General features: G+C 46.4%; 1 protein-coding gene across 4 annotated transcripts in view; it reads right to left on the bottom strand.

Annotated features, from left to right (window-relative positions):
- The window catches only part of MDM1 (Mdm1 nuclear protein), a 390136-nt gene that overhangs the window by 117992 nt on the left and 247437 nt on the right, over positions 1-24707 (bottom strand). For 3 of the 4 annotated variants that reach the window (XM_069629725.1, XM_069629726.1, XM_069629727.1), the window contains one exon: positions 16651-16894. The exons of the other annotated variant lie outside the window; for it this stretch is intronic. In XM_069629725.1, coding sequence (XP_069485826.1) covers positions 16651-16894 — 244 coding nt within the window. The remainder of the gene's footprint in view (positions 1-16650; positions 16895-24707) is intronic. 4 annotated transcript variants of the gene reach the window in all.

Raw genomic sequence — 24707 nt, 5'->3', positions numbered from 1 at the left:
AGATCTAGCCAGATGCCATATAGGAAAGTAATTTCAAAGGACCCCTCAAACATTTTTGAAATCATCAATACAGAACTTCAGGGGGAAAAAAACATCACCCTTGCAGATTGGGCAAAGACCAATCTGGCCAAGCTGGAACAAATACAATCAACGGAAGAAGAATTAATAAACAATCCAACCAAAGTGAAAACTAAGCTCGAAAGATGGGCCTGGATACAGACACTGGAAAAAGCTGCAGGATATAAATTGACGTCTCATCTCTCAGTGGCACCTAAAATATTTCATGAGATACGGCTCTTCATGGAAACATTTCCCAACAAAGTACTGCGGAATGTTTTCATGAGGGCGCGATTAATTCTCTTATTGACCAACGAAATCAGGGCAGTAAGAGGAATCTCGCTTAGTAATAACTGCCGCTTTTGTGACCTTCCAAATCAAGCTGAAACAGTCAGAAACTTGCTCCTATCCCCTAATGGATTAACAAGCGAAAGGAACATACAAATTGGCCCCCTGTTTAAAGATCTATTATTCTATAATGAAGAAGACTGGTGGAATCGGTTAATGGGAGTAGAAAGAACAGGTGATGCGACAGCCGTGGCACAGTTTCTACAAAAGGTGAACCTTCAAAAATAGGAAAAGACTATTTGAGGAAATTGAGAAATTCATATGAACTTTTAAGGATGATGTGATTTTGTAAAAATTGCTTGAGCAAATAAATCAGATAAAAAACATTTTTTTAAAAGAAATTATACATCTGACTTCGCAATAAGTGTTTTTTCAATAACATTTTCCACAAGTTCAAGTTTGAAAGATCACTTCTCTGGTTAACATTTTTAAATCTTCCTTGGGTTTTATTCTTCTTCTGACTGCTGTGACCTGCTCTGGCTGTAGTCTGAATGAAAGGCAGTTTAGAATCTTTTGCAAGATTCCAAACCACATCACAACTACCCTCCAGCCCATCAGTGCTGCATGCCACTAACTCCCTCTTGGACTGTGATGACACCAGATTCCTGCAATTAGGCTAAGGAAGAAGACTAACCCAAGAGCCCCACACTACAGACTCAGACTCAACAGGCAGCACACCCCCTGCACCTCATCCCTGCCTTAAACACCTGCCCGTCCTTCTGATCAGAAAGCACTGGGGAAACCTGATCGTTGGACACAGGAGCCGATGCAGGAACCAAATAAGACTCTGCCCAGAAGAGGAAGCTGGACCCTCGTAAGCTCATCACAGCAGCCGCACCGTGAAGTGGTGAGTCAGCCTAGGCGAGTAGGTGGCCCTGGGACGAGTGATCATTTTGAAGAGTGTTTGGAAAGCACTTTCGAATACTGACCAAATAGAACTGAAATGAGGGGGCAAATGTCACTTAGGGGAAACCTGGAACCAGCATTGTTATAAGCCAAAAGGCATTGGGAGCGAAACAAAGAGGCAAGAATTGTACAATTTGCCTGATAAGAGATGTCAGTTGAGGGAAACCTAGAACAAGCATTGCCAAGAGCCAAGAGAGATTGAAAGAAAGACTGACAGACAGAGCTTGAACAAACCTTCATGTATGGGATGTCAGGGTCTGCGGAAATTGGTACAAGTAACAACTGAAGTCAACCAAGTTGCACTAATGAAGAAGTAATATTAAGAGGAATGTGACAGTTACATAGAGACCTGATAAGAGCATCAGATGGTGAACATTTTTGGAAAGAGATAATGTAAGCAAACCAAGGGTATTTCTCAATCAAACCCCTTGGTATCCCTTTTTAGGGTCACCGGAGAAGGGTTATAACTGTTGGGTCCGGAACTGGAGAGGGAGACAGAGTCTCAAGGTGAGACATTGGATCCCCCTTTCCGTAAAACCTCCATAGTCGATATTCCCTCTGTGGCCATACACCATTTCAGAACCCATATCATTTAACCCTCCCCAATTCCAATAGATACCAACACGAAAGGGAGGTATAGGAGAACTGGGAAAAGTCATTTAAATAGGTCACCCCGTGCCCTAAAACAATAGGACTACCCCCCCCTTTCCCTACAATATTTTACCGGATTTCTCTAAACCTCTTAGTGAAAACTACCATTCCCATAATTCCTCCCCTCTGTTCTTTTCTAAAGTCGCCGGGACGAAGAAGAGGGGGACCGGAGCTATGAAGATTGCCCATAGGAACCAATGTACCATGGAATCCTATGGATAATCTCCATTATGTCCCGCTAACGAGGACAGGCAGAGACAGGAATTCCCTCCACTCACACCTGGTTCTAGTTAATACTGCCCGGAAGTATAAAAGGCGGAGCTGGAAAGCACACTCTGAGCGAGTTGGGGATGCTGGAAGGTGCCAGGAAGCAGGAGAAGCACCTATCGAGTGGCAGAGAACCTGAGAGACTTGGAGGAGGAGAAAACCACCCAAACACTGGCCCTGCTACTTGAGAGGAGACTGCAGTGTGGAGGAGGGAGCTGTACTTCCATAAGGCAGGAACAGGGGCAGCTGGGCTTACCTGGTGGTACCCACAGCAAAACTAGGCCAGGTATCTGAGGGGTACGTGGAGAGACCCTGACCTCCAATTAACATCCCCTTTTGGCTCCTGTAGTTCCCAAGGCCAGAAAACGCCATACCGGGGAGCTGTGAAGTGAGAGCGAAATTAGCCAAGTGCATTCTGGGACTAGAAGTCCCAAAACCTTTTTTGTGTGCAAATTGGGAACTTTGAAAGGAGGCTCAAGCCCGGCTGAGGGAAGCCTTCATTTGTGAACCTTAAGAGCTGGAAAGGAGATGAACCACGCCTGACTACGAGTTGTGAACTTTGAAAGAAGGCTCAAACCCGACTGAAGGAAGCCTGCAAGGTGAACTGTGCAGCATGAGAGAAGGCTCGAGCCCGGCTGAGGGAAGCATTCATTTGTGAGCCTGGAAAACTGGAAGGGGGAGGAAGTCACCTGACCAAAAACCTTGCCCAGGAAAGCAAAGCCAACGAGCTCAGCACAACCGGTGAGTCGGGAGAAGCTGATAGCCAGCCGAGCCGTATGATGTTCGAGGTTGCAAGTGGCAACACTGTACGTGTTGAAATTGGACTGAGCCCAGCTGAGGGGGACTAATTGTGGAAAAAGGGGATCTGAGCCCGTCAGAGGGGGGATCTGGGGTGAATAGCTAAATCACTCAAGAAGATATCGTAGACCTGAATCCCATGTACATTCGAAAGTCTTCGCCTATGTGCTTAAATTGGTCTGAGCCTGGAAGAGGAGCACTAATTGTGAATGAATTGGTCTGAGCCCAGAAGAGGGGAATTCATTGTGAATGAATTGGGCTGAGCCTGGCTGAGGGGGACTAATTGTTTATTTTATTTATTTTAATTTTTGTAATGCGACAACATGCCCGCAGGCCTCAGGGCGCACACAGAACAAAACAAGGACGAACACAACAGGCATGAAGACAGAAGGATAGAAGAGTCAGATTATTCCAAGTTGAAGAAATGAGTCTTTATAGCACGTTTGAACACAGTATAGCTTTGGATCTGCCGTATCCTTGCTGGAAGTGTGTTACAAAGAAGGGGACCCTGAGCATCAATGGGTAGTACCTCCAAATTTGGCTGTCCTGAATTTAGGATGTTCGAGAATGATCGCAGAGGAAGAGCGAATGTTCCTCACATTGGGTTTGGTGCTTATGCGGGATGACAGATAGATGGGGCTGCTTAGACTGAGGCATTTGTGGGTCGTGGTAAGCATCTTATGTGTTATGCGGTGTTGGACTGGAAGCCAGTGGAGCTTTTTCCTGAAGGTGGAAATGTGTGTACGACGAGAATGATTGAAAATGTTTTTTTTTTTTTTAAATATATTTTGATTTTGTTTTAAGTGAAAACAGTATAAACAAACTTGTAACATTATATACAATAAAACAATAAACACTTAAAACATAACACTGCACTCCCCCCCTCCCCCCCAAGAGCTCATCCACAGGGTAGTTCCGTATCGACCTGGTGTGGCCGGGTGACTTCCTCCTCCGAGGCAGTAGGTTCTCCTCGAACCCCAAACAGACCAGTGACTAATGACCTCCAGGCTACTAGGTTGCCCACATCCTCCTCCCCGCATTTACTGCATGCCTCTTGCCAGACCATGGTTTCGGCTTCCGCCCATTTTTGGAGATCCCTCCACCACATCTCTATCCTAGGTTTGTAGCATTGCTTCCAGTTCATAGCTATCCTCCTCTTAGCGAGTATGTACGCTAGGTCTCTCAGTTTCCCCAGATGTCTGGTGTTCTTCGGTCTGGGGAACCCCCCTAGAAGGCAAGCCCAGGTCGTGTCAATGCTTATCGGGACCCCTTTGTCAGCCAACTTCTGTGACACTTCTCTCCAGAAGACTTCGATTACTGGGCAGGACCAGAACATATGCGTCATGTCCGCGTCCTCCTCGTTACATTTCGGGCATGCCTGCCTGCCCGAGTTCGCAAACTTAGCTATTCTCTTGGGGGTCATATACGCTCTGTGTGTGATATATAGTTGGATTTGCTGTAATCTAGCATTTCTGGACACTTTTTTATGATATCCCAGAGCCCGTTCCCACATCCCATCAGTCATCTGAACCCCCACCTCCATTTCCCATTCTAGTCTCAAGTCTGTCAAGTCCTTTCCCACTCGGGACATCACCACCTCATACAATCTGGAGATCTCGTGTCCGCCCTCTGATATGTCATATATTGTATCAATCAGGGTGTCGGGATCCTCCGCTAACACCGTCTCAGGCCAAGATTTTCGGATAATCCGTACCAACCTGAGATATGTAACGTATTGGCCCCCATCTAACCCAGCTTCTTCTTCTAGGTCTGCAAAATCCTTGATGGCCCCATCTTGCCATATATCTCCTAACGTGGCCAACCCAACCGGTTCCCAGTACATTCTGATCGTTTTTCTAAGTTGACCATCCCCCGCAGTCAAGGCAACCAGTGGCACCTGCGGCGAACACGGATCCGGGCTTTCCAGTAGCCGGCATGCAGAATGATTGAAAATGTTATGCACGGCATTATTCTGCGCCACTTGTAGAAATTGGATATTAGAGACTGAGGTGCCCGCTAAGAGACTGTTACAATAGTCCAATCTTGAATTAACCAGGGCAGTGGACAAAAGAGCACAGTTCTCTTCTGAGAAGAATGGTCGAATATATCTTATTCTCTTGTTAATAAGACCACAGCTGGATTTAATGCTGGAAACATGAGATTTCATGGAGAGTTTTTCATCAAGAACTACTCCTAATGTCTTAACTTTCTTTTGAACGATAATGGTGTTGTTGGCTATGTGGAAACTGTCGTAGTTAGAATCAAGTTTTGCTCGAATGTTTTTAGATGCCACGATAAGGAGTTCGGCCTTTTTATCGTTCAAGGCAAGAGAATTGCAGGCCATCCAATCTTGTATGGCTTTGTATATTTTGTTGATTGTTTCCGTGTCACTGCTATATGAGCCACTCAGCTGTATAGCAACCTGAGTATCATCGGCGTAATTTGTATATTGCAATCCTAATTTATTCAGGAGATCAAGAAGGGGCCGGATGTAAAGATTGAAGAGCAGCGGCGACAGACAGGAGCCCTGAGGAACTCCACAAGTCTGCGAGATTGGAGAAGATTGATTATCACCAACGCAAACCCTTACCATTCTGGGACCCAGAAAGGAAGCAATCCATTTGGATGCAATCGCAGAGCAGTTGGCGACCTCTCTGAGCCTTGACACCAGTAAGCTGTGATCAACCAGGTCAAAGGCTGCGGAGAGGTCCAATAGCATGAGCAAAGCAGCTTGGATTTTATCAGCTATGCTGGCAAGTGTAGATTTGAGATCCAACATAGCTGTCTCAGTCCTGTGACGAGCTCTGTATCCCGACTGACGGGTACCCAAGATGTTGTGTTTTTCAACATGGGCCTGTAGCTGTAAGTAGGCAAGTTTGTCAAGTATCTTGAGCACATAGGGCACGTTGGTTATGGGCCCTTAGTTGTCATTGTTGGCTGGATCAAGGTTTTCCTTTTTCAATAGAGGAGTGATCCATGCCGAGTTTAGCATGTCCGGCACCAGACCCTCATCAAAGGAAAGGTTAACCAGTTTGGTGATCCATGGAACCATGGAGTCCAAGGATTCCTTAAGAATACTAGTGGGGCAGTCGTCAGTGAGACAGGACGTGGCTTTAAGGTCCTGTATGATTTTGAATACTTCGTCTTCCGTATAGTGCGTGAATGAAAATTGAGGGATAATGTTTTCATGGCTGTTAAGTGAAGTGGCATCGGTGAGAGATTGTGTGGAAGTTACATTGCCTAAGGCTTTACTGATTTTTTCTTTGTGAGAATCAATCTTGGGAAGAAAGGCATCATGAATGCCCTGACACCACCTGTTATCCTTGATGATGTTATTAGTGGGTGGAGGCTGATTTTGAAATTCTGCTAAGATTTTAAAAAGCTCTCCAGTGCTAGATTTAGCATTCACTATTCTTTCGTTATAGTGTGTGGCCTTGGCTTGTATAATGAGTTTTTTGTAGTTGAGAATTGTTTTTTTTATATTTTGATCGGGTGTTTTCACTAGGGTCTTTCCTCCAGGCTCTTTCAAGAGCTCTCTTTTCTTGTCTGGCAGTAAGAATTTTGTTATTGAACCAAGTGTTCTTTGCAGTTTCGGTCTTAATTGCCTTCATTTTCAATGGAGCAAGATCGTTAACCGCTTCCTTGATGTTAGTAGACAGATGGTTTATGAGTTTTGAGGAATCAGCAAAATTGTCTAGGGGTTGAAGCTTGGTAGACAGTAGTGCCGCAAATGTAGGGGCTGTAAGATTCTTTAGATTACGGGTCTTTTTTGTATACGTGGGTTAGTGTTAAGTTTGGGAGAAGGAGGTGGTAGTGAGATCTTGGCTTGAATGAGAAAATGGTCAGACCAAATACATGGCGTGACCAGGATATCAGAGATGTTAGTGTTTTGAGACAGGAGCCAGTCTAGAGTGTGACCCTTACTATGCGTGGGAGACTCCATCCATTGGATGGAGTCTGTGAATGTCAAGGATCTGAGCCGGCAAGAGGAGGATCCAGGGTGAAGAGTAAATCGCCCGACGTGAATATCAGGGAAGGAACTTTTTCTCTTTATTGTTTATAGAACATCAGGCCCTCTGAGGCAAGAGACTTTGCACCAAAAAAACTTGGGCACGGAAAGGGCCTAATAAAGGAGAAAGGAACTGTGATCTTGTGCCGCAGAAGCCCAAGAATGTGCTGTGCTCAAGTGTCCCATGCTAAAAACGTGGGGAAGGGGAGCCGAGGCCTACATATCCTGACATCATTTTGTGAACACTTATTTCCTTTTGTGAACATTATCCCACACTATTTTGCAGCATACGATTGGCAATAGTTTATTTTTTTGTATAGGCCCTTTTTATTTGACTAGACTCCACAAGGAATGTCTTATCATTATTTGATGGTAGTAGCTTGCTCTCATCGTAGATTTAGGGTTAGATAGGTGTTTTTCACACCCCTGATGAAAGTTCAATAAACACCCTTGGACTGTGATCACTTGCGTCTGTCTTATGATACCATGCCTTCCTCACAATACCTAGCAGGAAGAGTACACCAGGGATTCTGTGTGAGCCAAAAGGGGGAATATTCCTGGCAGGAGAGTAAACCAGGATATCAAGAGTTTTCAGTTGAGAAGTTTCCTGGCAGGAGAGCGTACCAGGAAAAACACTTTCGACTGGTGTGTTGAAGAGAAAGGAAGAAAAACTTTGTCTTATTAAGTTGTTGTTTCAATTGAAAATGTTGTCAACCAAAGACTTTGATAAGACTTGCCTTTTGCCATACTTTGATTACTATTGGAGAAAAGATATTCTGTTTTGCCATCCTGAAAGACTGGGAGAGACTTCCTCTTTGTTATATTCAAATCAGGGTTGTGGAGAGAACCTTTGTTTTGCCATTCTTACAAGAGTATTAGCTACAAGAGACATTTGTATTGCCTTTTAGAGACTGGCCTTGACACACAAAACTGAACAGTTTTCCTGAAATTATCCAGGGGAAGGGAACCAACCCCTGGACACAAGGATTGTTTTGGTTGAAGTTATATGTTTGAGTTGTTGCACATTTCTGTTGAGTTGCAATTTGAAACATTTACCTTGCACCTTTTGCTCGTGTATGTAGGCATATGGGAAGGGACATTCACGTTAGGCAGTGGTCAAAGTGTATGAAAAGAAGTAGTGGAACTATGTTCCCTGCTGACCTGCCCCCGCTACCCACAAACTTCATCAACATGCCCCCTCCCACATGCAATACAAACCCCCAAACAAATGTGCCTGCTGTTTAAAGGAATGTTCAGAGCAGTGCACTGAAGTGCAAGTTTCCTACATTTTTATTTTAAAAACAAGACCATTCCAAAACAGTTTATTTTTAAAATGAAAGTATAGGAACAGTAACACTTAATTAAAAAAAAAGTAGAGGAGCAGCACCCCGAACAGCTCTCACCCACTCCGATCCCTGACGTTAGGATAGGAAAAGTTAGTCCTTTCACCAAACCCCTTTCTATTAATAAAATGGCTAATGTTGAGAATATTACCACTTTGTGTCCGCCTCTCACTACTAACTTTACTTTACTTTATTACATTTGTAAAGCGCAACCATAAACCCATAGGTGTGAGGGCGCAGACAAAACACAAAAAAGAGAGAGACTGCCAGGAAATCTAAGGAAAGGAACCGCAGACAGAGGGCGACTATTTGAAGAGGAAAGTTTTAAGGCCCTTCTTAAAGGTGCTCAGGGCTGCTGAGTTTCTCAGTTGATCTGGCAGAGTGTTTCAGAGTGCCGGTGCCGCAGAGGCAAAGGCACCACATTGTGCTTTTTTACTTTTAACTTTGGGCTGGTGGAGCAAGTTCTGGTTGTTGGACCGAAGATTTCTAACCGAAGATTTTATTCCAATATACCTTTGAAGATATTTATTTTTTTATTTATTTGCATTTATAAAGCGCACAGAACTGCCCTGGGGCATCGTGGCGCTGTTACAGCAGACTTAGTCATGAACACAAGCATAGGAATGTGTTTACAGATGTAAACCGAGTTACAGAGTACATTTCACATTGGTAATAAACATTGAGCTTAAAGGTTATGCTATGCTGTGGTTACAATGCAAGCATGAGAGTGCATGTGGTAGACTTTAGCGGAATAGGAGGGTTTTGAGGTTTTTACGGAAGGTATGGTATGATTTTTCGTTCCTTAGTGAGGTAGGTAAGGAGTTCCAGTTTTTAGGTGCGAGGTGTTGGAAGCTGGTTCCTCCCGCCCTGGATCTTTGAAACGTGGGGACATCAATCATGTTGGTGCGGTGAGCTCTGGTGGGTCTGATGGAGGCTTTCGGTGTGATTCTTTCTGCGAGATAGGGTGGGGCATCCAGGGATAGGCATCTATGTGTGATGGTCATGGCTTTGAAGAGTATGCGTTCCTTCACGGGTAGCCAGTGAGCATCTTTCCTTGCTTGCGAGATGTGTTCTCTTTTTGGAATGGACAGTGCTGCCCGGAGCGCATTGTTTTGCGTGATTTGGAGTTTTTTTAGGTTGTGGGCGGAGGTGCCTAGGAACAGGGCATTACAGTAGTCTAGTTTTGTCCCTATAGTGGCTCTGGCGATGGACAGGCAGTTTTTAGCGGAGAGAAAAGGCTTGACAGCATTTATCATCTTGGTGGTAAGTGCCGAGGAAGAGGCTATGGCGTTGACCTGGCGAGACATAGATAGTGAGGCATCTAGGTGAACGCCTAAGGTTTTAACAGTCTTGGAGACTGTGATGGTGGAGTTGTCGATGTTGAAGGATTTGTATTGGGGGGGGGAGTTTGTTGAGAATTTCATTGGTCCCTACTATGAGGATTTCGGTTTTGTCCCCGTTTAGGCAGAGGCCGTTGGCCGCCATCCAGGTTTGGATGGCTGTGTAGATTTTGGTTAATGCTGTCGCATCTTCTTCGTAGGTACCAGTTAGAGGGAGTAGTACCTGCGTATCGTCTGCGTAGTTGGTGTACGCTATGTTACGACAGTCGAGGTCATTGAAGAGAGGAAGGGTGAATATATTGTAGAGAGTGGGGGCGGTGCAGGAGCCTTGTGGGACGCCGCAGTGGATGGTGGTAGGGGTTGCCGAGGCAGTGTCTGAGAAGACTTTCATGCGTCTGCCATTTAGGAAAGAGGCCACCCATGCAATGGCTTCCGGGGAGAAGTGTGCTTCATTTTTTAGGTGCAAGCCTAGGATATCGTGGTTGACAAGGTCAAAGGCGGCAGATAGATCCAGTAGGAGAAGGAGTGCAGGTTTGCCTTTATCCATAGTGTCTGCAAGCTGTATTTTCAGATCAAGTAGGGCTGACTCTGTTCCGTGACCTGGTCGGAAGCCTGACTGTCTTTTTCCTAGGATATGGTTGGTTTCGAGATAATCCTGGATTTGTGTGTAGGCCATTTTATCCAGAATCTTGAGCAGGAAAGGCACAGTGGTGATGGGCCTGTAGTTGGTAGCTACTTCAGGGTCGAGGGTGGTTTTTTTTAGAAGCGGGCGCACCCAGGCTTCTTTTAGACTGTCAGGGACAGTATTGGCTTTGAAAGAGGCATTAATGAATGATTTAAGGAAAGGTGCGAGTGTTTCAGTGCAGTCTTTGATCAGGCTGGCGGGGCAGGGATCTCCTTTACAATTGGATGGTTTGATCTTGTTCATTATCTCAATAACTTCGTGTTCTGTGACTTCCCTGAATTTGAACGGGGTAGTGGGGGCTTTGGTGGATGTGGTTCCCGAGCTAGGGGTGGGTATGTGGCTCGTGGTGGTGGGAGATTTGAGGTGCAGTGATAGGTTTTTGTGGTGCTCGTTAATTTTTGTTTGTAGGAGTTCAATTTTATTTAACAAGGCAGATTGTATGGAGTTGCACCAGATTTGGTCTTTAACAATGTCTTGTGATTTGGTGGCCGGTGTGGTGAGTTCGTTGAAAATGGCGAAGAGTTCTTTGGATTCGGAGCTTGCATTAGCAATTCTGTCATTATAAGAGACTGATTTAGCTGTGATTATGGCTTTTTTGTATTGGGCAGTGATTTTTTTGTAGGAGGATAGGGTGGCTGGGGAAGGCGATTTCTGCCAGGAGTTTAGTGCTTTTCTTTTCTGTGAGCGGAGTTCTTTGAGTTCAGTGGAGAACCAGGTATTTGAGTGTTTGATAGTTTTGGCTTTTTTGGTCTGCAAGGGGGCAATGGCGTCAATGGCGGTGCTTATGGTGCTCTTGTAGATATCTGCTAATTCTGACGGGTCAGATGACTTGAGGTCTGTGGAGAGGATGTGAAGGTGGGGTGTAATTTTATCTTTCGTGAGATTTTTTACACATCTTGCCAGTGCTGGGGGGATGGGGTTAGGTTTGTTTGTGTTAGATACGGCGGGAATAAAGAAGTGAATGAGGTGGTGATCTGACCAAGGAGTCGGGGTGATGGAGCTAATGTCGACGTGACAATTGTGGTCAGCTATCCAGTCCAGGATACGGCCTTTGTTGTGTGTGGGTGAGGTTATTTTTTGGTCGAAGCCTAGTTCTTTTAAGGCTAGTGCAAGAGATTTAGCTGGCTTGTCCTTTTTGTCGTTATACCCCAGGTTAAGGTCACCTAGAAGGATGCTTTTGGAGGTGAGTTTTAGGTTTTCTGTTAGGCGGTGTACAAGGTTCTCATGGAACTCAGTTAGTGGGCCGGGCGGGCGGTAGACTAGGTTGAAGGTGATGGTGGAGTTAGGGGAGAGGGCAATTTTTATAGCTAGAGAGTCTATGGTGTCACCTAGATTGGAGGTGATTTGTCTGGCCTCGAGGTGATCTTTCAGGATGAATGCTACCCCACCACCTACTGAGGAGAGGCGGTCTTGCCGGATAATGGCGTACCCCTGTGGGATAGTAAGGTTGAGGGCTGGCCCTGCAGCGCTGTGCAGCCAAGTCTCGGTGATGGCTAAGATGTCAAGGTCCAAGCTAATTAGGAGTTCGTGAATTTCAATGGCATGGGCAGGGATGGATCTGGCGTTTATGAGGGCACACTGTAGGTTGTGTGTGTGTTGGGCCGAGGTAGGGGTGGTGTTGAGTGGTGTCGCCGGGATGGGGTGCGGCATGGTGGGTTTAGGTAAGGGTGTTTTGACTGTAAGGGATGGCGTGTTAGGCGTGTTGAGAGTGGTGGGAGGTGCTTGGTGGGTGAGTCTAGGGTATCTAGAACGGAGACCTAGGAGTTGGTTCCTGGTGTGGATGGGTCTGGTGTAGGAAGTTATGCTGGGTGGAGGGTGACGTGCTGTGGGGATACTTTCAGTGAAGAATGATGGTAGGAAGTAGGTAGGAGGAATGTTGGAGGGGAATGCCAGTGGGGCAGCTGGTGAGCTAGTGGATTGTTGAGGCATGGCGAGGGTATCGTTCAACATGGCACAACTAGAATCAGAATGCTATGTGGGCAGCAAAATCAGGGCACAGTATGCGACCATAAGGCACAACACAATAGTGAGGTCACTATGCGACCATAGGGCACAACACAGTAGTGTGGTCTAGATACGACCATAAGGCACAACACAGTAGTGTGGTCTAAATACGACCATAAGGCACAACACAGTAGTGAGGTCACTATGCGACCATAGGGCACAACACAGTAGTGTGGTCTAGATACGACCATAAGGCACAACACAGTAGTGTGGTCTAAATACGACCATAAGGCACAACACAGTAGTGAGGTCACTATGCGACCATAGGGCACAACACAGTAGTGTGGTCTAGATACGACCATAAGGCACAACACAGTAGTGTGGTCACTATGCGACCGTAAGGCACAACACAGTAGTGTGGTCTAGATACGACCATAAGGCACAACACAATAGTGTGGTCTAAATACGACCATAAGGCACAACACAGTAGTGTGGTCACTATGCGACCGTAAGGCACAACACAGTAGTGTGGTCTAAATACGACCATAAGGCACAACACAGTAGTGTGGTCACTATGCGACCGTAAGGCACAACACAGTATATGACCAGAGGGTGTGTGACTGGTAGTAGTGACCTTAGACCATCTGGGTAGAGGTGGCTAAAAGTACATGCGTGCAGTAATGTCCCGGTACTTGCAGGTACTTACAGTACGTTCTCCTTATGCGAGAGGGTTCTGGTGGAGGGTGGGGTGTAGGTTGAGCCGAGTTGATGGCCACTCCGCGCTGCCATGCGCGTAACAGGCGCAGAACAGGCCTTTGTATGGCCTTAGGATTGGCCGCCGGCGATTCCGCCTGCCGGCGGTTCTTTCAGATCAAATCGAGGTTCGGCCTCGATATCGTGCCGCGATGCGCCCGGCATGGGCGAGTCAGGCACTTCTTCCGGACAGGGTCAGGCAGGCCCTGCACAGTGGCACGCTCCGTGCCTGGGTCCTGCTGTGGATCCTCTGCTGGGCTGTAGGGCTGGGGGGGCTCCTGCCCTCACCCCTCTGGGTGTATGGGAGAAATGGGGGAACCTGGGCGCAGAACAGGCCTTTGTATGGCCTTAGGATTGGCCGCCGGCGATTCCGCCTGCCGGCGGTTCTTTCAGATCAAATCGAGGTTCAGCCTCGATATCGTGCCGCGATGCGCCCGGCATGGGCGAGTCAGGCACTTCTTCCGGACAGGGTCAGGCAGGCCCTGCACAGTGGCACGCTCCGTGCCTGGGTCCTGCTGTGGATCCTCTGCTGGGCTGTAGGGCTGGGGGGGCTCCTGCCCTCACCCCTCTGGGTGTATGGGAGAAATGGGGGAACCTGGGCGCAGAACAGGCCTTTGTATGGCCTTAGGATTGGCCGCCGGCGATTCCGCCTGCCGGCGGTTCTTTCAGATCAAATCGAGGTTCAGCCTCGATATCGTGCCGCGATGCGCCCGGCATGGGCGAGTCAGGCACTTCTTCCGGACAGGGTCAGGCAGGCCCTGCACAGTGGCACGCTCCGTGCCTGGGTCCTGCTGTGGATCCTCTGCTGGGCTGTAGGGCTGGGGGGGCTCCTGCCCTCACCCCTCTGGGTGTATGGGAGAAATGGGGGAACCTGGGCGCAGAACAGGCCTTTGTATGGCCTTAGGATTGGCCGCCGGCGATTCCGCCTGCCGGCGGTTCTTTCAGATCAAATCGAGGTTCAGCCTCGATATCGTGCCGCGATGCGCCCGGCATGGGCGAGTCAGGCACTTCTTCCGGACAGGGTCAGGCAGGCCCTGCACAGTGGCACGCTCCGTGCCTGGGTCCTGCTGTGGATCCTCTGCTGGGCTGTAGGGCTGGGGGGGCTCCTGCCCTCACCCCTCTGGGTGTATGGGAGAAATGGGGGAACCTGGGCGCAGAACAGGCCTTTGTATGGCCTTAGGATTGGCCGCCGGCGATTCCGCCTGCCGGCGGTTCTTTCAGATCAAATCGAGGTTCGGCCTCGATATCGTGCCGCGATGCGCCCGGCATGGGCGAGTCAGGCACTTCTTCCGGACAGGGTCAGGCAGGCCCTGCACAGTGGCACGCTCCGTGCCTGGGTCCTGCTGTGGATCCTCTGCTGGGCTGTAGGGCTGGGGGGGCTCCTGCCCTCACCCCTCTGGGTGTATGGCAGATAGGAGGGCATCTTGCCGATAAGGCATTTGAGTGTGATGACCATGAGTCTAAAGAAGATTCTTGAGTTCCCAGGCAACCAGTGTAGCGTTCTCCGTGCCTCAGACACATGTGCCCTGTGTGTAAGACCAGATACCACTCTGACTGCTCCGTTTTGAACCACCTGAAGACGGTTTATGTTTTTTTTTACTGGAGCCTGCTAATAAACTACAACAGTAATCCAGCTTAGAGCCAATAATGGCTCGGGCGATGGTCTCTGCGTTGGATTGAGAAATGAAAGGTCGCAGGTGGGACAGTAGTTTAATATAATAGGTGGCGGAAGATACAGTACTGGCCACATAAGTTTTCATATTGAGTGATTGATCCAAAACCACACCCAGGATTTTAACCTTAGGAAGAGTAGGGATTAGAGCGTCTCCCAGCTGGAAATGTTTATAAACTGGGTCTAATTTGGCAACAATGCTGTCAGATCCCACGACCATGAGTTCCGTCTTGCTGCGATTAAGTGCAAGATTATTCAACATCATCCATTGTTCTATCATGGCAAAAATGCGATTAAGTTCTTTTTTGTCCTCATCATGCTGGCCTGTAAGAGGGATGACACATTGAGTGTCATCGGCATAGTTGGAAAAGAGAATGCCCTCCTTGGCAAGATGGGCAAAAAATGGAGACATGAAGATGTTATAGATGCACAGCGACAGACTAGCGCCTTGTGGCACTCTGAACAATGTCTGGATTGCTGGTGCTTTGGCATTGTTGGCACAAACCCTGCTAGATCTGTTGGATAAGAATGAAAGTAGCCAGTTGGTAGCAGCCTGCGAGCTGTTGGCTACGGACATGAGTCTGTCTGCTAGTATGGCATGGTCGACAAGGTCGAACGCTGCCGATTGGTCCACAGAGATCAGAAGGGAGACCTTTTGGGAGTCCATTCTTTGGAGTAGTTGTGACTTGAGATCCAGAAGCGAAGTCTCCGTACCAAAACCTTGTCTGAACCCTGACTGGAAAGGATTGAGAATAGGGTAGGAGTTGAGATGTTGCGCTATTTGCATATAGGCTACCCTGTCCAGTATCTTAAGTAAGAAAGGAGTGTTAGTTATGGGTCTATAATTGGTGGGGATCGTTTTGATCCAAGCTGGGTTTTTTCAAAAAAGGGGTAACCCATGCTTTTTTCAAATCGTCTGGGACCGTACAATTCTGCAACGAGGCATTTACAAATTTACATATGGCTTGAACAAGAGAAGGGGGACATGTTTTGATGATTGTCGAGGTACAAGGATCCCCTGTACAATTAGTTGCCTTAAGTTTATTAATGATGGATGCCAACTCCTCCTCTGATATGGGTGTAAAATCAAAGATGGGGATATTGGGGTCCCTAATGAAGGTGTTACTAACTGGATGGGTGCCCAGTATGTCAGTAGCACTTTTTTTGGTTGCTATAGATTCCCGGATACCATCCAGTTTATTTGCCATAGCATTCTGGATAACCCCTCACACTTCTTACAGGTCCCACCTAAAGTGGCAAAGATTCATTCTACGATGGCTGCCCACAGGAGTCAATTTGAAGGCTTATTTGAGGGCTAACTGACATTTACATAGAGTTGTTTTTCTATTCACAAAGATACTAATGATGATTACTTAATTGTTTAAAAGTGTCTCTGTTCACCATCATTATTTTAGTTACAACTCCAGGTTTCTGTGTGTAATTCTATTCTCCTTTTAGTCTCATTTTTCCTCTGTTTGATGAGTTTTAACTTGGGAGCCCACGTTCATATAAACATTCTGATATTTATGTGGACGGTTCACTTCATGGCCTAACGGTCTAAGGTGACGGTACATTAGGCGGACAAAAGAAAAAAAGGCTTACTTAGCAATTGTCAATTCCAGTTGATACACAGGTCAAGGAAGGAGGATTCATCAAACTTGTGTCATTTGGAAAACGCTCGCATTTGGACGTAGGAATCATTAACTATCAGATGCCTTGCAAAGCCCAATTCATGCAAAAAGTTAAGACGGATATATGTTGCTTATCCAGCTTGCTCTTACTGGCATAAAACATGCTGGTCAGATTGGTATCATCGGTTTATAGTCAGTGAATTGATTTAAAAAAGACAACACAAATGAAACTATAAAATATCATACCATTATGCTGAAATTCTGGGTCCCTTAGAGCTCCATGTATTCGACACGATTGACTTCTGTGCGGTGATTTAGAAATAACTAAGGCCCTTTGTGAAGGGGACATGTTCCAGTCCTCATCTCTTGGTTTAACAGGAGATAGTTTATCGCAATCATCCAAAATAGGCCACTGATCCTCTCTCAACGGTAGGGGATCCACTGTCTTCACTCCAGCAGCATGTGGCGACCGCATTAAAACATCTTTATTCTAAAAACCAGGCCAAAACAACAATTGGTGAGAAAAATAAAAGAGAACAGGACGATGAATTTGAACACACCCACCCCCCAAAACTTCACTAAGGACAAAGAATGGTGTGACAACATCCAAACAGCCATGCGCAATAAGATCAGCTCTCTCCAAGCCAAAATCTTGAACACCAAACTAACACTATCCACCCACACTACACCCTCCCCACCACCACTGCCCCCATCACCCACTGAGGCCCCACCCACCTTCTCGTTTAAAACCATCCAAGAAAACGACATGATCAACATTATGAAAAACATAAAACCCTCCAATTGCAAAGGCGACCCCTGTCCTGCCCCCATCATCAAAGACTGCGCAGACACCCTGGCCCCTTTCCTAACAGCCTTCGTCAACGCCTCTTTCACCACAGGGAGAGTCCCCGCCTGCCTAAAGGAAGCATGGGTCCGACCCCTCATAAAGAAACCCACACTTGACCCCACCTCCCCTAATAACTACCGCCCCATCACCACTGTCCCTTTCCTCCTCAGGATTCTAGACAAAGCAGCTTACCTGCAGGTCCAGCACTTCCTCGAAGAACAGAACCTCCTTGGACTGAGACAATCCGGCTTTCGCCCTAGGCATGGGACAGAGACCGCCCTACTCGACCTACAAAACCAAATGGACGACGCAAGGGACCAAGGCAAACCTGCCTTGCTCCTTCTCCTGGATCTGTCGGCAGCTTTTGATCTTGTAGACCACGACATCCTCTGCCACCACCTCTCCTCCACAGCCAACTTCTCTCAAGAAGCCATTACATGGATCACCTCCTTCCTCCAAGGCAGGACCATGCAGGTCTTCTCTGACCTAGCCACTGCATCACCCTCTATCATGCTATGTGGGGTGCCCCAAGGCTCCTGCCTCTCCCCCACCCTCTACAACATCTTCACCCGCCCCCTCTTCCTCATCCTTGACGCCATGGGCATCTCTTACACCAACTACGCCGACGACACACAGATCCTTCTCACTCTGACAGGCGACTATGACACGGACTCCGCTACCCTCAACAACATCTACAACACAATTCAAATGTGGATGGCTATCAACGGCCTCTGCCTTAACTCTGACAAAACTGAGCTCCTACTCGTAGGCTCCCCTGACACCATCAAGAAACTTGACGCTCAGTTCAGTCATTTCACCATTGACTCAATCACGATACCAGTACTTGACACGGTAAAAACATTAGGCGTCTACTTAGACTCCAATCTATCCATGACCAAACAAGTAAACGCCATTGCCTCCTCGGCCGCTTACCATGCAAAACTCCTTAACGCAATCAGACCTTATCTGTCAAAAGACACTTGCACTAACATAGCCAGGGCCATAACCGGCTCGCGTCTTGATTACTGCAATATTCTTTTCCTTGGGACCTCCAACAAAAATCTTGAGAAGCTCCAAGTAATACAGAATAATGCCCTACGCGCTGCACAAGGCATTGCCAAGAGAGAGCACATCACCGCTGCCAGAAAAGCATCCCACTGGCTCCCCATAAAGGAGAGGATCCTATTCAAGGCTCTAAGCATCACCCACAAATGTGTCCATCTTGCCGCCCCAATGTACCTTTCCCAGAGCATCCACCTGGTCTCCTCCACAAGACCCACTAGATCACCCTATGCCAGCATGCTCTCAGTACCTAGGGTAAAAAGGACCAGAGCAGGGGGCTCCAGTTTCCCCTACCTCGCTGCCGTACACTGGAACACCCTCCCTAGCTCCTTGCGCTCTGAACCCTCACTGACCGCCTTTCGGGAAACCCTGAAAACGACCCTGTTCATCTAACAATTACATGGCCTAGCCCTCATAATTGTATTGTATGATGTATTATGTGGTATATCTGATCACAGGTCACTGCCTCACTGTAACCCAAGGCACAACCTGCACACATTGTAACTAAGTCTTCCTTGCAAGTAACAGTGCCACAATGCCCCTGGGCTGCCTGCGCGCTATATAAATTTAATAAATAAATAAATAAATTTGATTAAAGGCTTGCTGCTATAATTGGGGGGCACCGCTAGGTTGTAGTGACAAAGGAAACCGACATGAGTTTGATGGCCCACTATAAACATTTCTGGTGTTAAGCTGAATGCCATAAGGCCGAGTAATGGCACAGTTGGCCACTTATGATAAACTGTTGTTCATCAGCAATACTTCACAGTATGTTCCTCAGGTTCAGGTCTTAGAATAACCTTTAGCAGCTGGTTTGGAGCCAAGAAATACACTAGAATCACATTTCAACATGCATCTTGACTTAAAATTTCAATTAGCTTTAAGATAACCAGTTACATTTTTTTTACTTGCACCAGGCTTGTACTATCCCAGGCTCGCATGATGCCATTTTTGTTCCTTTTTCTGCTTTGTCATGGCATCACAGGGGAAAACGTATTTGTGTTACACACAATCTTATGTCAATCATATACAGTGTAAGTTAAGGTTTTCTTTCTGACATTTGTGTACATTTACTATCATTTTCTCTCATTTTTTAAAAGGCATTTCTTTGTCTTGTGTAATTTATCTCTTTAGTATGTTGCAGAAGTTCTGCTAACAGTTTCAGGGTGATGGGCTCCTTCAGGTTACCTGCTCAGTACGATGGCATGATGCCCATGTGCCTACTGCCTGACTCATGACCATGACATCCTTGAAGATTCTGTCAAGAGGAATTTGTGAATGAAGTTAGTTCCCAAAGGTAAGTTGAGACAACATGATGTGTTGGGCCCGTGTGATAAAATGCTTAAGAAATCAACTCAATTGGTTGCCTGGTGAACGTCTCATTCAAATATGAAAATCAAGTGCTAAAGCGTTAGCACTTCTGAGAGAAAGGTCTTCATACATTTAGTATTTGACACTGGCCTGCATTGATCTGATCCCATTAACTCTTATTTTGAAAACCCCTTTCTTTTCTCTCTCTTTCCCACAGTGTTGGCTTGCTGCAACTGCATAGTCCTGCTGTCACAATTTGACAGCTGCTATCTCCACACAACAGAACCACACAGAACTCTCTGCCCCACTCTGTATGGGAGTGAGGGGCCCCCAGGCCCGCTCGCGCCATACACTCCTCAGTACAAAGCTTGGACCATGTGCCTCCGGTAGTGGGCTTGCCCCTTGCCCTTATGTAAAGTTAACCACGGTTGACCGCTACATAGATGGGACCACCGAGCAGGACACGGGGCATCCATCTTTTGTGCCCCCTTTCGACTCCATCTTGGGTAAACAGGCCTCACTGCGATAGTACAGCAAGGCTCAGCTCCCCCTTCCACCGCAACAGCCAAGGACAGAGGCACACACAAGGTGCGCGGGCAGCTGGCTGGCCCCCACCCTTGCACTCCCCCTGCGAAGGAAAGCTCTGCGCTCCCATTCTCACACTGAAGCTGGAGAAAGTTGCAACAACCAATATGATACAGTTTTCTTCCTCTGAGGTCACTGCCAGCATGAGAACCAGCATGTGAACCAGGATGAGCTAAGCACTTTTTGCTCGTTCGTCCCCATAAACGTGCAAGCCACCCACCCCCATTTAGAGTAATTTATTGCCATCCTGACCCTGCGCTCCCTGTAAGGTATTTCTTTCAAGTGCCAGACCCTCGCCTGCGCTGAGAAACCCACCCAACACACCCGCTTCTAACCTTAAGCACTTTGCCACAATATATATTTTTACTTATACTAATAGGTCTAAAGCTTAGGAGATATGTGAAACACAGCTTGACTCTTTTTACATGCACAATAAAGGTCAAGGCCTCCAATTAAAGCCACGAATGACCCAATTGTACTGACAATAAATACTATGTGTGATTTGTGTAGAAATATGAAAAGTAGCATAAAATGTTTAGATAATTTGTTATTTAGTGTTTTACGAATGCAACATATTAGCTTAGGTAGTGACCAGTGACCTGACCCTGACCTGCGTGGAGCACAAGATATTTGACGTCCATCATCTCGTCAGCCACTCAGCCAATCAGAAGGAAGAGATGCCACCCACACCTACAGCACCACACCGCCTGGCCAATCGGGTCCATTTAGTATTTTTTGTTAGAGTTACTTTAATTGATATATATATATGAGTGATGATGTAAATGGGTTTTAGGGGGTTTTTTTGGGGTTATTTCCTAGCTGGAGAAATAAACCATCCTTTGAACTCTTGCAGCCGGTTCTCAGTGCCTCCTTCCCCAACAGGGGTTGTGTTGGTTATTTTATTTTCTCTTACACGTAGTAAGCCGGGGAAAGGCACCTACAACTCTCAGACACACTCTCAAGCACACATGACTCTTGCTCACATCCCTGCTCTCAAGTACACATTACATTTACTTGTAAACCACATGCGTTCATATTCATACCTGTTCTCTTACACACACATCTCGCTCATACACCTGCTCTCAACTCTGCACAAACATACACATTCCCCTTCCCCTGTCAGAACGTAATGATTGCGTGGATAGAGGGGGGGATCTATGATGTTTCCCTGCAGGCCGATTTCATCAAATCCCAGTTGCCTGAGCCTGGTTTCAGCGCTGTGGGGAAACAACTTTCCCTTTGTAGTACTCCCTTCTTTTACTTTGCTATTGCGGGGGACACCCCACAACCCCTGTTCCCTCCCCACCCATCTCGCTCCCATCCCAGTCGTTTAACGGGTGGGGAAACCCCCATCCCAGACCTCCTACTCCCCCGACCTAACCCTCTTTCCTGACAACATTCACATAAAGAGGCACCCCACGCACACACATACACACATCTCACCCCCTCTCCAAACCCCCTCCTTACCTCACAGCCTGCTGCAACTTCCTCATTGCCCAGTGTGAAGTAAACACATGCACAGTACCCTGACAGGTCGCCGTTCGATGAAAGCGGCATGTCATGGAAATGTTTTTACCAACCAGAGAGTAGGCAGTGTGGGGCATGGAGGTAGAAACGCTAGAGAGACACCACGGATTGTAAGACAAAAGTACCGGATGCACATGGTTAATGAAACTGGGGGATCCGGGCACGAGGAGCAAAGAGGAAATAAACTCGACATTCAGGGATAAACTAAGCATGCACAGACACAGAAACCCTACTACTCTGCTTCCAATGCTCAAGCTCAACTTACACTGTTACTATCCCTCATTTCTATTGGATCCAACTACTGTAAGGACCAGGCTCCTTGAGCATCGCAAAGAAACCAAAAAAGGGATCATCAAAAAAGTTAAAAACATCCCCATTCTGAGCTGGTCTTGTTGAACTACGGAACTGTATCTATGGGAACTGTGAGGAGTCAGCAATGAGAGGTGGAAAGAGGGTGGTCATGTTTTCAAACAAAGACATTTATTAAATGAAGAGTTTGGGGAAATGCCTTTCCATCTCTATTCTAAAGAGGAATTTCCCTACCTAGAAAGCAAAATTAAGGATCCGTCTGTGTCTGGAAGTCCATAACTAGTAATCTGTCTGTGTCCAAAACATCCTATCCTGGCCCTCACACCATAAACAAAATAACAAAGGGTGCAAGCACATTTCTTTGTCTTGATGATGGCAAAAGTGTTCAAAAACCAAGTAATAACTGCAACAAAAATGCTCCTATAACTGACTTATCAAATCATATCATATCATATCATATCAGGATGTTTCCCTTTCCCTAGATTCTTCAAATAGGACTGCCAAAGTGTTCCTTTAAGTAAAGGTTCCTTTAGACCTGCTTTGGATTCACAACGTTCTTGTTTAAGAAGCAAATCTAGGGCTTCTTTTGAAGGATTGCAGATTATCTGCTACATTCCCCGGCCAGAAATCTTGGTTCAGTCTCAATTGCCTGGTATACTCGACTGCCAGGACTTCTTGAATGTTTCTTAGTTCTTAAGTTCCATCAAAATAGCATATACTGAGAGGTGCTCGGCACATCTATCTTGGCAATGCGTGTGCAAACCTCTCCCCCCCATTGGCATCTCGCGCATCTGTATTGGGTTGGGGGTTGCCTTATGACTGTCTTGACAGCATTCAAAAAAATGTTTTACTTTGTATTGGCTGCATTCAAACATTCTTCATACTGGGTATTGGTTTTGAAAACTTTGGGATTGGCCCCCATTAGAAATTTCATATGCTTGTTGGCATGCCCCGGGGTCCCCTGCTACTCTGGACAGAGTCACTAGGTTATTCCTGGGTTCCCGATACTCTTTGTGCCGTTGCAGGATGGTTTCTTTCCTCCGTTTGGGGGGATGCAGATGTTGTAATGTAATGTAATGGGCTATTCAGGTACTCCATAGACTCCTTTTGCACATACCCAATACCTATGAGAGATATTCCCATTTGCATGCTACTTAGAATGTACAGAGATTAGGTAACAATTGTTCGACGTACTCATTTCCACTTTGTACCTTTCATTCCATTTGATGTCTCTTTGCAATGATTACTCCATCATATGTGATATCATCCATCGCTCAACTGAACCATGGTATGGCTTCTTATTTAATCTTATGGGATACTTTTATCATTCAAATTCGCAACTATTTCTTATCAAAGGAATGATGCATTTATTTCTTTATTTATTTGCTTTACTTTCCATGATGTGATGAATATAGACCCCTATGATGTGTTCAATTTAATTCATTATGTTTTACTTTCCATTACTTTCACATTTTTTGTTTTTATATACTATGTCTTCTGTTTATTTAATTACTGATACATGTGCAGCCTTGATAACGACCCGGAGGGTCGAAACACATGTCGGCTGGTGTATTATCACAAATCAAAATAAATATAAAGACTTCACTTGTCACAGCACAAGATCCGATCTGAACAAAATTATTTTTTTCAAGAACCTTTTGAATCCATATTGACTTAAACACGTGGGATACGCGCGTCACACTTACCTTCAATTCTCCTTTCAGTTATTGTGTCCTGGTACTTACTAGGGGGCACCAGTGGAAGTGTTTTTGATGCAGCACAGCCCACCCTTAATATATTATTTATATTTGATCAACTTTTGGCTGCATTAACAGCGCACTATCTACCATAACGACCCCTAAGTTTCATTACAGTTGTAATGTAATGTAACACAATGTATAAAACGTGACTAAGGCCCTGTGGCGTCTAGGTGCTGAACACAGGCAGACAATAAGGGGTAGCTCTGGTATTTTAAGAAAAAAAACACTTTAGAAGAGATAGGTTTTAAGTGCCCTGCAAAAAGGAAGATACTCCTCAATGACTTTCAGAGATAGAGGAAGCCCATTCCATACAGTAGGAGCATTCACTGAGAAGGAGCAACCACCTAACCGGGCCCGCTGATACCTCTGAGGATTGAAAGTGAAGATAAACAAAGACATCTAGTGGGATGGCAGCACTCTACTTTACTTTTCAAGTAGCTAGCACCCGCATCATGAAGAGCGTGACGAGTAACACAAACAGTTTTGAACTGAACTCGGGCCTTCACCAGTAACCATGAAATTGGTGTAGGAGCCAGGCAGGAGGGGTCAATCTAGAGGCATTCATGGCCATCTGGATGCTGAATTTTGAAGTATTTGAAGCCGCTGAATCTGATGTTTTGGCTGCCCTAGATAAACCTCATTACAATAGTTCAGCGATCTCACCACTGAGGTGACTATCTTGGTCCGGCTGTCGGGTAGGAGCAGCAGTAAAATCTTTCTCAAGACTAAGTTTGCCAAAACCAGCATTACAGACAGCCGAAATCTGGGCTTCAAGCGAGCCGCTGGACAAAAGCCTCACCCCTAGACTTTTCACTAGACCTTTCACGAGGCATCGGGCAGGGGCCGAGAGAGTCAGGCCAAAACTGAGAACACCAAGAACTAGTAGCTGCCTGGGGACCAAA

The sequence above is a fragment of the Ambystoma mexicanum genome, chromosome 12 (genome assembly GCF_040938575.1).
Source record: "Ambystoma mexicanum isolate Mex_15411 chromosome 12, UKY_AmexF1_1, whole genome shotgun sequence".
Lineage (NCBI taxonomy): Eukaryota > Metazoa > Chordata > Amphibia > Caudata > Ambystomatidae > Ambystoma > Ambystoma mexicanum.
This window is presented reverse-complemented; position numbering and strand designations above follow the sequence as displayed.